Source organism: Spinacia oleracea, chromosome 3 (genome assembly GCF_020520425.1).
Source record: "Spinacia oleracea cultivar Varoflay chromosome 3, BTI_SOV_V1, whole genome shotgun sequence".
NCBI classification, from domain to species: Eukaryota; Viridiplantae; Streptophyta; class Magnoliopsida; order Caryophyllales; family Amaranthaceae; genus Spinacia; species Spinacia oleracea.
This window is the reverse complement of record NC_079489.1, coordinates 124,586,123-124,601,205: the sequence shown is the minus strand read 5'-3', so window position 1 is coordinate 124,601,205 and position 15,083 is coordinate 124,586,123. Positions and strand designations below refer to the sequence as shown.

At 38.1% G+C, this 15,083-nt stretch overlaps 1 protein-coding gene across 1 annotated transcript; it reads left to right on the top strand.

Moving 5' to 3' along the window:
• Window positions 1–7,309: 7,309 nt before the first annotated feature.
• On the top strand, window positions 7,310–9,792 carry LOC110804668 (uncharacterized protein At4g38062). The gene is made up of 2 exons (XM_022010272.2): window positions 7,310–7,608; window positions 7,856–9,792. The coding sequence occupies exon 2, from the start codon at window positions 7,889–7,891 to the stop codon at window positions 9,560–9,562; it is 1,674 nt and encodes a 557-aa protein (XP_021865964.2). The 5' UTR covers window positions 7,310–7,608; window positions 7,856–7,888; the 3' UTR covers window positions 9,563–9,792.
• Window positions 9,793–15,083: the final 5,291 nt, after the last annotated feature.

Genomic DNA, 15,083 nt, shown 5'->3' with positions numbered 1-15,083 from the left:
ATTGCTCATTTTCTCTCATTTCCGTGAATCGTTCTTGGATTCACTACCAATCGCGGAAATTTACTGTTACCTTTCTAAAAGGATTTATTGCAGTACAAGATATTTAATTATAAACAATAATTAAAACATTCATTGAAGCATGCAAAGTCTAAACATTTATCATGAATAATAACTTGAAAATGAAAGCAATCATGCAATTTAAACAAGTCATTAGCATTTTATTCGAATTATGTGTTCCGGCAGGTTTGAATAAAATGATTCCAAGACCCTAAAACCATTGAAGAATTAAGCACAGTTTGTCGACTCAATTCTAAAACATTTTAGGTAAGCAAAAGCCTTTTGCTAATAGTCTAGAAACTACTCTTGGTTGATAGGTACGTCTAAGAACTTATTAGGTAAACCTATCGATTTTGCCACGACATAAAAGGACTCCTTACTTATATCGTTGAGTTTCACCAATACTAACATGTACTCACAATTATTTGTGTACCTTGCCCCTTTAGGACCAATAAGTAACACCTCGCTGAGCGAAAACTATTACTAGATTGATGTAAAGGATATCCAAGCAAGTGTATATTTTGGCATGGCACCTCTTAACTCAATTTTTAAGTTTGGAACTTAAGGCTCTTACTATGTTGGTTAGATTTTAAGTGAACTAAAATCCTTAATCATGCAACATAATCAAGCTTTGATCTCATGCATTTTAAGACATATTTAAAAGCAATAAATAACTTAAAACATGCATAAGATAAATGTGATCTAGTATGGCCCGACTTCATCTTGAAGCTTTAACTTCAAAGTCCGTCTTGAAAATCTCCGTGGGAGGCACCATTTTCTTCAAATAGGATAAGCTATAATTAAAACTAATTACAACTATTTGATGGTACGCAGACCATATTTGAATTGAAAAACAACTTTGGTACTTTAGACCAATTACATTCAAATTAATGGTACGCGGACCATATTTTCTATCCTATTTGGGCCATACTAGTCACTTCATAACCTGCAAAACAGTACATATACAATATATACCATTCACCCATTCATTATCATGAATGGCCCACATAGCTGGTTAGTAAAACACATTATGCATCACATAAACATTTGCAGCAATTAATCAAGGGCACCAATAATCTACAAATTATTTAGTCCTTATTAATTCTAATCAAGTTGTTTTAACCTTAAGGATTTGTAGACCTAATCAAGAGTTTATGACTAAAAAGGGCTCCCACTTAAACCAATAAATTCATATGCTTTACTAATTTTAAACATAAAAATGTATTTCTAGTCTAACCGGAAACATACAAATTTAATTAAAATTTAAAGCTCATATAAATTTATAATTGAATCCAAAAAGTTTAATTTAATTTCAGTCGTATTTAAATTAATTCATGATCTTAATTTTAGTAAAATTATTAGAATAAATAAAATTTATTATAATTACAATATTCAAAATTAAAATCCAAGAAAATCATTTAAATTATTAATTTTAAAATTAATTAAAATTACGTAAACTAAAAATTTCAAATTAAAATTTCAAAACGATCTAATCGCAACGCAACAATCCCACGCAACGCACGCCCATGGGCCACACGCACACAACCATCGCTGGTCATGTGCGCGCAGCCCATGCGCTGTGTCGCATCGCTGCTGCTCACCATCGCAAGGCATCACGCGAGCTGGTGCTCGCTGCGCGCGCCAGCGCTCGATGCACGCGAGCCATCGCTCGCTGCGCGCCTGCCTTTCCCGCACACGAGCTTGCACTCATCGCACGAGGCAGCAGTATGCGAGCTGGCGCTCGCTGCGCGCGAGGCATCGACGATGTGCGTAGCGCTCGTGGCACGCGAGCTTGCGCTCGCTGCGCGCGAGGCTCCGCATGCTTGCGCTAGGCAGTGCGCGTTGTGGCGCAGCACGCTTGCTGCCCACACGCGACTGCTCGTGCCTTGCTCTCGCCCCTGCCCACACGCCCATTGCTCACAGCCCACGACACAAGGCAGGGCTGTTGCCTTGTGCTCGTGCACCATGCCCTTGCTCGCTGCATTCGTACCGCATGGGCGACGAGCTCCCTTGCTCGTCGTCGCATGCCCGCACTATACAACACCCCTTAAGGGTAACACGTAGCGTCCATTGCTTGTGCGTGCAAGTTATATGAGCGAGTCGCATAAAAATTAAAAATTTATATTCAAAATTAATGACAAATTAATAAATAATATTAATTTCAAAATTTTAGGGCGAAAAATCGAAAATTTATTATTTAATTGATTTCCGATTAACATGGATTCAAGTCTAGGTCATAAAAATTTAAAATTTAACATAAATTTACAATTTTTATGGTGGTTTTTAATCATAAGTATCTAATTAAATTATAACTAATTATGAAAATCAAATTAATTCTAAATTATTCCAATTTTCAACAAATTAATCATAATTACAAATTAGATTGCATAATTAACAAGGCTAGGCATTCAAACTTGTTAAACATATACTGTAGGTCAATCAAAAATTCAAGATTTATCAACAAGAATCGCAAATATTTAATTTAACATCTTAAATTTACGAAATTTTGCATTCGAAAAACTAAAACCTCCGAAAAGTCATAGTTAGGCTTCGAATTTGAGAATTCTGGGTTCGGCCGAAAAATATGTTTTTTGTCAAAATTTTAGAATGCCTTTTACATGCGGAAATGACACAAAAATCACTCGATTTGGATGAGTAACGAAGAAACTGCTGAAAAACTGCGTACGTATAATTAAATAAACGCAATTTGCAATTAATTAACAATTACGAAAATTAATCACCCCTTTTAATTCTTGCAAATTTGTAATATTTAACCATGTTCATGCAATTTAGATTATGAAAATAATAAGAGGCTCTGATACCACTGTTAGGTTATGATACATATGACAATTCATAAATTATGCGGAAAAACCATAAAGCCAGGAAAGCATATTATTTACACATAATCATTTAGCATAGTTTAGATGCATACACTTTGTTGCGTGCCTTCCCTAGCTGCGCCCGAACCGAACAAGAACAATTCTTTAGGACTCCAAATGTCGTCCCTCCGTAGATAGTCCACAGCACGTCCGGATCCGCCTTAAGCTTGACCAACTAGGATCGCCCTTAAGGTACTTAGAATTTTCGGCTATTGTAGGCAATTATATGACTGAATTTTTGCTCTCAAAAATCACTTTGAATACTTGAATCGTATATGCAAATAATGACCATAGGCCCTTATTTATAGAGGTATGGAAAAGGAATTGTAATCCTACTAGGATGTGGATTTTTTAATTAGAACTTTATTAGGACTCTAAATAATAAAGCAAATCTAATAGGATTAGGATTTTAATCTTCGCACGAATCTTAATAGGATTAGGATTTCCCGCACACGCATCGTACAAGCCGTGCACCCGCGCAGCCCTTGCGGCCCACGACAAGCGCACATCCCATGTGCGGTGCTGCGCGCGCGCGCGCCCTTGGCTGGGCCTGGCCTTGCGCTGGGCCTGGTCGAGGCGTGCGTTGCTGCGTGCGGCTCGCTGGGCGATGGCCTGGCTTCGTGCTGGGCCTTCGTCTAGCGGGCCTCGTCCGATGCTAATTCGTACGATACGCTTCCGATTAAATTCCCGATTCCGGAATTCATTTCCGATACGAACAACATTTAATATTTCCGATTCCGGAATTAATTTCCGTTTCGAACAAATATTTAATATTTCCGTTTCCGGAATTATTTTCCGATTCCGATAATATTTCCGATTCTGACAATATTTCCGTTTCCGGCAATATTTCCGATTCCGGCAATATTTCCATTTCCGATAATATTTTCCGATACGTACCATGTTTCCTTTTCCGGCAACATCTACGACTTGGATAATATTTATATTTCCGATACGATCCATATTTCCGTTTCCGGAAATATCATCGTTTCCGGAGTATTCATTTCTTGCATGTGACGATCTCAGCTCCCACTGAAACCAAGATCCGTCGATTCCGAATATCCATAGATGGAGTATTTAATGCCATTAAATACTTGATCCGTTTACGTAATATTTGTGTGACCCTACGGGTTCAGTCAAGAGTAAGCTGTGGATTAATATCATTAATTCCACTTGAACTGAAGCGGCCTCTAGCTAGGCATTCAGCTCATTTGATCTCACTGAATTATTAACTTGTTAATTAATACTGAACCGCATTTATTAGACTTAATATTATATGCATACTTGGACCAAGGGCACTATTTCCTTCACTTGAGGTCCATTACTTTGGGCAAAACGTTCCTGAATTTCTGTCCACAAAGCTTCAGAAGAGTCCACCATATTGATATTCTCATAAATTTCAGGTTTCATGGAACTTAAAATCCAACCTACAACCATGTACGTAGTCACAACGCATCCATTGATGATACGTAGGATCTGTGGTACTCGGTTTCTTAAAAAATCCATCAACAAAACCTAGTTTATTCTTAGCTCCAAGAGCATGCGTAACATTTTTACACCATCCTATATAATTGCCCCCATTGAACAATACAGAAACAAGAGATATAGTCGAATTATCCGAAGGTGCAAGGAAAAGAGGATTGCTGAAGAAATTACCTATATTAAAATTGGCCGAATTTTGCTGAATATTATCGCCAGTGCTTGTAGAATCTTCATTCGCCATTTGATTGATCTTTCAAATATTTCTTGAACAAAAAATTCAGATTAGCGATTCCGAGGAACTCAAATTTACCGAATAAACTCAAACTGCAGTAATCGCTACTAAAACAATCCAAAAAGTAACTGCAACTTAACAATTAATTGGCCAAAATTCAATCAAAATTTCCAGAATTTTGAATTGGACCTCCCAAAAAATAATGGCAGAAAATGCCAAGATAATATGAGAAAAAGAAACAAAAGTGTTTGATGTGTTTAATGCAACAATTTTGAAGGAAATTGAGCAGATTGTGAATCAATTGATTGACGAAACTCGCTCTGATACCATGAAGAACTTCATACAGTTCTAGTTATTACAGAGGAAAGACAAGGAGAGAGAAAAGGTAGTAATTATAATGTTGCAATTAATTAAATAAAAGAGGAATAATTGGTACTTATACAAAGCACTAACAGTAATGAAGTTAGCCTAACTGATTTCATGAAGTGAGCATATAGACAACTGTACAACCTACTAAATACATTTATTTACAATGGCCATCAAGACAAATGTTAATTTTTTTTAAAACCTAAGCATTGTACAGTGTATTAAATATGAATAGTATTGTATAGATTATATAAACAAAGTTTGAAGAACGATAGAATTACAATTATTCATATAAAATGTCACGCACGCATCACGTGAATAAACACTATTTATTCTATACACACAAGGTATGTATTTATCCTATTCCAAACCGATACATAATAATAAAAGTCGGCGAACCAAACACCCCTAAAATAGAATACATGATTGTCTGTTTGTTTCAACTTATTTTAACTTATACTCCTTGTTGACTTATTATAGCTAAAATAAGTACAGTTCAGCGCAAACAATATTTTTCATACGATTTAAAGCCAATTAAGTTTTTTAGCAAAAATAATGCTATATTAGCCGAAAAAGCTCAGATAAATAAAATTCAGCCAAGTTTAGTTGAATCAAACGTTCCATCAAAAAAAAAATAGTTAAATCAAACGTCGCCCAGTATTTCTAACGTTCGAGTTACAAGTTACAATTACAGACTCTTACCAATTTAAATGACCGAACACGAAAAAGCCCGAAAATAGTGGGTCATATTGTTTGTTCATTCTTGTCGACTGTTTGTTCTTTTTTATTGTACCGTTTGTTCATTCTTATTGTACTGTTTGTTCTTTCTTGTTGTACTGTTTGTTCTTTCATGTTGTTTTTTAAATTCATCATCAAATTTTCACATTTGTTGTATTTTTTGTTCTTTCTTCTGGAATTTTATGTTCTTTTTTATATTGTTTGTTCTTTCTTGTTTATTTGTTTGTTTATAATAATCATATGGTTAATCTTCATAATTAAACTCTTCATTAATCTTTTATTCTTTCTTTTTGTATTGTTTGATCTTTCTTGTTGTACTGTTTGTTCTTTCTTGTTGTTTTTTAAATTCGTTCATCAAACTTATTGTTGTATTGTTTGTTCTTTCATGTTGGCTTTAAAATTCATCATAAAATTGTTCATAATTGTTGTATTGTTTGTTCTTTTTTCTGGAATTTTATGTTCTTTTTTATATTGTTTGTTCCTTTTTGTTGAATTATTTGTTCTTTCTTGTTTATTTGTTTGTTCACAATAAATATATGGTTAATGTTCATAATGAAATTGTTCACTTCATTGGTCTTTTATGTTTTTACAAGCGCCTATATTGTTTATTTCCTAATAAATAAATAAATGTTCATTTTCAAAATAGTAAATGTTCATTCCAAATAAATAAATAAATGTTCATTTCCGAAATAGTAAATGTTCATTTCCGAAATAGTAAATGTTCATTTTTGTAGTTTATTTCCAAATAAATAAATAAATTTTCATTTCCAAAATAGTAAATGTTCATTCCAAATAAATAAATAAATGTTCATTTTTGTACCAGTATTTGTTCTTTCTTGTTGTATTGTTTGTTCTTTCATGTTGGCTTTAAAATTCATCATAAAATTGTTCATAATTGTTGTATTGGTTGTTCTTTTTTCTGGAATTTTATGTTCTTTTTTATATTGTTTGTTCTTTTTTGTTGAATTATTTGTTCTTTCTTGTTTATTTGTTTGTTCATAATAAATATATGGTTAATGTTCATAATGAAATTGTTCACTTCATTGGTCTTTTATGTTTTTACAAGCGTCTTTATTGTTTATTTCCAAATAAATAAATAAATGTTAATTTCCAAAATAGTAAATGTTCATTCCAAATAAATAAATAAATGTTTATTTCCAAAATAGTAAATGTTCATTTTTGTAGTTTATTTCCAAATAAATAAATAAATGTTCATTTCCAAAATAGTAAATGTTCATTCCAAATAAATAAATAAATGTTCATTTTCGAAATATTAAATGTTCATTTTTGTACCAGTATATTAATGTTCATTTTAAACAACACAAAACGACATCGTTTTGGATGAAGGTACAGCCAGATTTGGCTGTACCCGGGTATAGCCAAAAATTTGCGATTCAAGGAAATCCAAGCCAGAGCATTCACCCCTGCTCGGATACTTAGGAAGCCCACGTTAGCTTTAATATGGGTCTTTTGGCCCACCCAATACCTAACGGCTAGTATGCCTCACACGTAGTGGTTAGTTCCAACGGATCCAAACAAAAAGCAACAGAAAATTTCAAACCCCTGAAACCTCTTCCTGTTTCATCTTAACGGCTATTTTTAACGAATTGAATCTCTCTCGAATATCTCCTTGTTCTTCTGCTTTTTCATTAATTTCGATTTCTCTCTCTTTATTTCATCTAGCAACTTAAAAAACATAACCCAGTTCCTCAATCAATCCCAATATTAAACAACCTGATTTATGTTTCTTTTACCCTCCCCTGTTTCGCTATAATTTTCAAACAAAGGAAAAACAACCAACAGGTAACAGGAATTAACAGAGGAAGAAGAAATTTTGGCGAATGATCAAACCTAAAGGTACGTAACAATGTCATCTCCTGATAATTCCTTTCAGTTTTCGACAATAGATGATTAATTATTCATTATTTTGTTATGTTATTGTTGTAAATCGTATCAAAATTTCCTGAATAGGAGTAGCTAAAAATAGAGGGTTTGAGAAGTTTTTAGATTTATTTTGGGTGTTATGATTGAAATTATTATGTTGGTGTTTTAAACATAAGGATTGAATTGAATGAGGAAAATTGGGTTTAATAATTGTTTTCAGGTTAGGTTCTGAAAATTTGAAAAACAGATATAAATGGAGATTGAGCTACAAGAAGCAAAGGCGGAGATTGAGAGGCTGAATTGTAACTTGGATGATAAAGATTACATCATCAAATCGCAATATGATGAGAATGAAGCCCTAAAAGCCATTGTTTCGGAGCTGAAGAAGAAAAACATAAACGCGAAAAAGGATATCAATCAGTGTGAGGGCCAGGGGGGTAATTTGCTAGAAGAATTAGTGGATAGACAAAGAAAGGTGGAAGATGAGCTGAAATGGAAGGTGGAACAGTTTAAGCATCTTGAAGAAGCATACGAGAAGCTTCGAGATCAGTTTCGTGTTAGTAAAACTGAATGGGGGTCCGAGAAATCATCCTTGGTTGATGAGATATCAAAGCTACAGGAAAGCCTTGATGAAGGAAACAGAACTGCAGAAGGGCTTAGAAATCAATTAGCAATGTGCAAACAAGCTTTGGAGAATGAAGAAATCCGGAGAAAAAAGTTTGAAGAGCAAGTTTGTGAAATGAAATCGTTATTGGAAAGTGTGACACAAAACGAGGGTTTTGAAGGGAAAGAATGTTCAGTTGCAGAGAATGGTGAGGAGGAAGTTGCGAATCTGAGGCATACATTGCGTGTGAAGGAGATGGATTACAAGGATATGGAATACAGGGTGAAGAAACTGGAGAGAGAGAATGAGGAACTCTTGGCCTCCATTAAAGAGCTACAAGAAGCTCATATTCCAAGAGCAGTTCCAACTCCATCTTCATGGGCTAAGCTCAAGAACAGACTCAAATCATTGGAGTTGAGCCATAGAGAATGTTCTGCTAATCTAAGGGTAAAAGAAGCTGAATGGAGTTATAAAGCTGATAAAATGAATCAAGTCATAGAAGATCTGAGGAAGGAACTAGAAGGGTGCAATTCTACATTAACACAACTCAAGATGCAAAATGAAGAGCTGTCTTTAATGTTACAGTTGATGCGATCAGAAGGTTTGGAAGACAGAGAAGGTGGTGTAGCTCAATTGATGGAGCAGTTGGAGAAGATACGTGAGGAGAAGCTTGCAATGCAAGAAGACCTTGAAAAACTAAGAGAAGAGTTAGAAGATGTTTGTGATGCTCTAGATAAAATTGATTCTGAGTTGACAGATCAAACTAATGAGAAAAGTGAACTTGAATTTGAGTTACAGAATTGGATATCTATAGCAGCTCATCTGGAAATGCAGGTTACAGGAAGCCAGGTGATGCGCAGAGATTTGGAATATTCTTTAATTGAACAAGCAGAGGTTGAAGAAATGCTGAAACTAAAAATTAGTAATCTTGAGCAGCAGATATTCTTGATGGACCAAGAGATCAGGATAGAAGAAGATGTTACCACAGAAGAGGACGAAAAAGTATCACCAAGGTTGGAGATTGATGATTATGATGATGATGATGAAGAGCTGCAACAGGAATTATTGGCAAGAGAACTTGAAGAAGCCATAGTTGGACATATTATGGAGGAGAAAAACTACACATTTCTTCATCAGAGTTTGCAGGAAGATGACATGGGACCTTCACAAAAGCATGAAAGAATAATAGTTCAAACAAGGATAAATCTTCAAGGTGAAGAAGTTTGTGCATCAAAAGAAAATGTTAGGCAGCAACATTCTCATTTAAGAAAGACGAGTGATTCCCTAATCGAGGAAAGATCGCCATTCAGAGAGCTTAACTAGGAAATAATCTAGAAGAATCAACTATTGCAATTGTTTTGACTTGTAAATGAGGAACATTACTCCAAGTCACCACTCCTGACCATTCTTTTTCATTAATTTATTCGTGTGCATTGAATGATTTCACTAGTTTTTTTCTTTCTTTTCTAGTGTGTAGTTTTTTCTCCTTGTGTGATTTCAGTATTGTACAAACAAATTTTTGAAATGACATAATCAAACTTCATTATGATGCAGTGGATTACCATCAAATTTCCAAATTTATTTGTGTTACAGCAGCAGCAAGGTAGATGCAGTTTCCAAACTTCAATTTGATGCAGTTTCTCTAATGTAGAATACAAGCCAAATCACACACCAGTGATTTCAGAATAGAAGTGTGCAAAAGAAGAAAAGTTATTTCACCAAGAAATAAACAAGAAAGACAATACTCGAATTCTGCCATTCATGCCAAGGTTAGGGATTTCCGAGTGGCTTGAGTGAACGTGTCCTTCTGCTGTGCTCGGCTTCGACTTTTATAGTTCTAGGGCAACGGCTAAATTAATTGGTTATGAGAATCCGCGTAAAGTAGGAGTTAGTTGGGTGGCCAACTTCTCCATGTCTTCCGCATTACTTAGTCGTTGGCTCCTTCTTTGACTCGATTAACCCTATAGGCGGCACTGAAGCTTGGATCTTGGCCCACACTCTTGACCTAGTTTCTGGTCGCTTACTTCCTGTCGTCGGTCGCTTGCTTCTACCCACAACCATTCCAGGCGACACGTCCTAACCTGTAGCCACGACAATACCTGACGAAACAACATGACCACACGACAAGCAGTTACGACGTTAGTACAAAAAAGGGGATGACATTTTACCCCTAATTGTGATTTTGAGGAAGCACGTAAAGCAAAATTACAATTTTAAATTTTAAACAAAAAGCCGTCCAACTGCTCAGACTTGGGTAACAACAACAATTAAACATAATAAATAGTAAAGGAGACATGCAATAATTTCACAAAACCACTCGAAAAATTCAGAAGCTTCTAGATCTAGATTTTAAGAGAGAGAGAGAGAGAGAGAGAGAGAGAGAGAGAGAGAGAGAGAGAGAGAGAGAGAGAGAGAGAGAGAGAGAGAGAGAGAGAGAGAGAGAGAGAGAGAGAGAGAGAGAGAGAGAGAGAGAGAGAGAGAGAGAGAGAGAAGGAGAATCGACTTCCTGTTTGTCTTCCAGCCTTGCTCAGGTAAGTTTCTTTGATTTTCCTTTGCTTTTTCACTAAATTCTTGCGAGATATGGCTAAACCTAAAGTAGTAGCGGTTAGGGGAAGAGATAGAACCGAACCTGGCCGGGTTGCTTCGAACAACCCGACTTTCACCACTTTCACTAATGCATAAAGTGGAGAGCTACTGGCGGTTTCCGGCTTACCACCATCGGCGGAGATTGTGATTCCGGGCTCGGGTTAGGAAGCTTTCCACTGCCCTCGGGGTATGTGGTGCTATATCAGTATCCCTTCCTTTTTGGTTTGCGTTTTCCTTTTACTCTACTAGCCAAGTCGTTTATTGAGGTGTTGAATCTAAGCCCGGGGAAACTAATGCCCTAGATCTGACGGATTTTTTTGGTGATAGATCGAGTTACTGCTGATTGGGAGAAGCCTCTTGATTTGGCGGATCTGCTCTATACTTACGATCTGAAGATGAAGGATTGTAACCAGTATACCCTAGTTACGAAAAAATCAATGAAGAATTTGGCAACTAGTTTCGGAGTAAATGACAGGGGTTGGCAAAGTAGGTTTGTTTTTGTGAACAAAGAGTCGCTAGGGGAAGTAGGTAACTTTTTGGTGGAAGAATGGACACAAGAAGGTAAACATTTGTCGTATTTTGTGTTTTGTTGCTATTTTACTGAACGTCGCCTTACTTTATGTTGTCATGCAGTTATTCACGTGTCGCTGATGGATCTGAACGTCGGCTCGTAGGAGAAGACGATGAGATTTCTGAGGTATTCTGATAGTGAGAGGAAGTTTCATGGTGACGTGAGTCACTCTGAAGATCTAGAAGGTGATGAGACGGGTGACGTCGAAGAGGAGGAAGAGGTTGATCAGGCGACGCGACGAAGGACAAAGTGGAATTTGTGCGAAGAGATTGTTGCTAATTCGTCGTCTAAGGAAGGGAAAGAAAGTGAACAATCTGAAGGGGAGATGGTTAATACTTCACGTACTATCCTGCGGTTTATATTTTGGTTTGTATTTTTGTCGAGGGATGGATGGCTGACACAATGGGGTTTCATGCAGAACATACCTTGTCGTCCAAGCCTGTGGCTAGGATGTCTACGACTGAGATGGTGAAACGGCCGAAGAAGCGACTACGATCGTCTACTGCTACGGCTATCGGTGCTTCTGGTGGACAGAATTTGTCTCTCGTTGCTCGCCATTCAAGTGTAGGGGAATAAAGTTAAAAACATATAACATGTGCGGAACATCCCCAAAGCCAGGAAACATGTATAAAGCACAAATTAAGCATACTTACATTCGAAGCGTGTTTTCCCGAGTTTAGTATCAACGAACACGAACAAAGAGCTCCAATTGTCGTTCCTCTATTTGGTTCACCGACACGTTCAGACCCGTCTTGATAATCGTAGCTTAGACAATATTCAAGAGTGTTTGCTTTTTCGGGAAGAATAGTTCTGTGTAGAGAGCAAAACTGAAACTACGTAATTTGTGAATTAGGTTTAGGGTTGGAAAAACTGATTAGTGAGTGTGGAATATAACCTAGATTATATTATGTGTAACCGGCCAAGGCACAAGGCCTTAACCGGCCACACACTCACACTCACCGCAAGTCACATCCACACACAAAGCCCACCGCAGGCCGAAGCCCGCAACAGCCGAGCAGCAGCGATGTGCCGCGGGCCTCGCTTGCTGTGCTCGCTGCCTGTTGCCCCTTTGTGCGCGCACACTGTGCCGCGGGCCATCTTGCTTGCTTCACGCGAGCTCGCTGGCTCGTTGGGCCTTACGCGCATGCGTGCTTGGCTCGACGGGCCGGCAGCTCCGTTGCGGCTCGTATTCGCGACTAACGCCTTACGAATATTATTTTTCGTATCGTACACGACGAATCACCGTCATACGATACGATTATTCGTTTCTCCTAGCTTACGAATATTTGCGATACGATATACGATTCCGATGCAAGGTAGTATCGTATATTATGTTTTTCCGAACTAATTCCCGAAAAGCTATTAAATGAATTTCCGGTTCATTTAATCCGGTGATCTGTTACATGCCATTTGTGTGACCTTAGGTTTAGTCAAGGGCAAGCTGTGAGTCTAATATAGATTAGAACTCACTGATCGGAAGCATTGCTCCAGCTAGCTGTTCCGATCACTTGATCTCACTGAATTAGTTGTTCGTAATTAATCTGAACCTTGGTATTAGACTTAATGCACCTTTGGCGAAGGACACACTTCCTTCATCAAGATCGGCGCTAGTATGGAAACGTCGGCCGTCATCGGTGGCGATGGTCTTCATCCAATAGCGTTGCCGTCTCCTCCGAAGCCGTTCAAGACGTCTGCTTTGTCGCTCAAGAATTTGCCTGCTGGGAAGCTTGCCATTGATAATGTCACTATCTCTCTGCCTCCACACTTCTTATCTGATGGTAACACGTCGGTCGTCTGGTCGTATGCCAAACGTCTGTTGTTGCCGTCGTCGTATTCAAAGTATCGAGCGGCAACGCCTATAGCTACTTACTCTTACGCTGCTGAAATAAGTTTAAGGGTAAGTTTTACAATTTTTGTTGGAATATCCTAACTGTTGTAACATATGCGTCGTTTGTCTGGTGTTTATCTGTCGTGCGCCGTATGAAATTGTGACATTATACTGTGTGCAGGTGTTACATGCCTCCTTGGTTGCTCGTAAGCATTGTGCCCAGTTGACCGACGAGTTGGCCATTGCTACCAAGTCGATCAACGTCGTGCATAAGGCTGCTACAGCGTGGGAGGTGAGGTTTAAGGTAGCTGACAGGAAGGTTCATGACATTGACAACAGATATGAAGGCAAAGAGTGATCATGTGAAGATTATGAAGAAAGAAGTGGAAGAGGTGAGAGCTAATTTGGAGAGACAAGTTGTGGAGCTGGAAGGGATAAGGCGTCTTTACCAGGCGAGCCAAGAGGAGGTGAAGGACTGCGAGGCTGTTTTTGTCACAAGGACAAGGGCGCAACTGATGTGGCAATATTTGAATGGCGAGTCCAGCGTTTTGGATGCTCATAAGGAGGTGGATGCCTACCTCCCTATGGTGGTGAAATGGATTATTTAGTGTCGGCTGTAGTGGCGACGAGGGAGGATGTCGTCGACACTGCTGGAACTGAAAACAACGAGGTTGTCGACGATCAGGTGATCAACGACAACATCGCTGCCCCCACTACCCAGGAAGGAGAAGAAGAAAAGAATGAGATTGAAGCTTCTGTTGATGCCGACGTACCCCAGGACCAGGAGGTGCAAGACGCTTCAGTTTCGCAGGACTAGTTTATATGTGTTATCATCAAGTGACAATGGTTTTTTTGTTGTGGTTTTTGGATGTTTTACTCATCATCGAAGGTGACGACTAGGTGTTTGAATATTTTATCTGTTTTTGGTGTGTTTTTGTCGCCCATTGAGGCGTCGACTTGGATTAAAGTCGCGACCCTAGAGGTCGCGCATTTTGATGTTTATATGAATGGGTAATATTGTGTTTATTTTGTTAGTAAATGTTTGGCTAGGGAAGTGTTTGCTGAATGTTTATGTTTCGTGCGTTTTCGATATTGTACGCAGCGTATTAGATGTCACCTGTAGGGTACTCAAGGAACGAAGTATGTGCACATAAAAGTAGTACCTGCATCGTTGGTAGTCGCGCGATGTAGCGACATGTCGCTGTTGGGATCCGAATAATTTAAGGGTCATGACCAAGTCGTTTCTTGTTGGCAACATCTGCTTTTGTCAAGCGTTAAACCCGCGAGGAAAACATGGGTCAATAGGAGAATAGGACGTTGGGGGTGCCAACGACCCTCCGATGCCTAAGTCAGTAATGGTCTTGATAAAAATGAAAGCGATAAAATACGTAAAGAAAGGAAAAATGAAATGAAAGCGATAAAACTGATAAAATTACGAACGACGATGGTTTAGAAGTGGTAGAGTTGAAGATGGGTGGCGTTCCAGCTTCGACGGACCAAGTTTCCATCCTTAGTGGCAAGTATGTATGCTCCTTTGCCGATTATCTTGTCGATCAAGTATGGCCCTTCCCAAGCTGGTGCTAATTTACCTGCATTTACCTCCCTTGTGTTTTGGAACACTTTGTGCAGCACCCAGTCGCCCTCTTTGAAGATCTTTTCTTTGATGTTCTTGTTGAAACATTTAGCGACGATCTGTTGTTGGGATGCCATACTTATCAATGTTGCTTCTCTAAGTTCTTCAGTTTCGTCGAGGTTCTCACTTAGTTCCACATCGTTCTACTCCAAAGTCATCAATCCTGTCTCGCAATGGGAAGTTTCACTTCTGGGGGTAGTACAACCTCACACCCGTAGACAAGTGA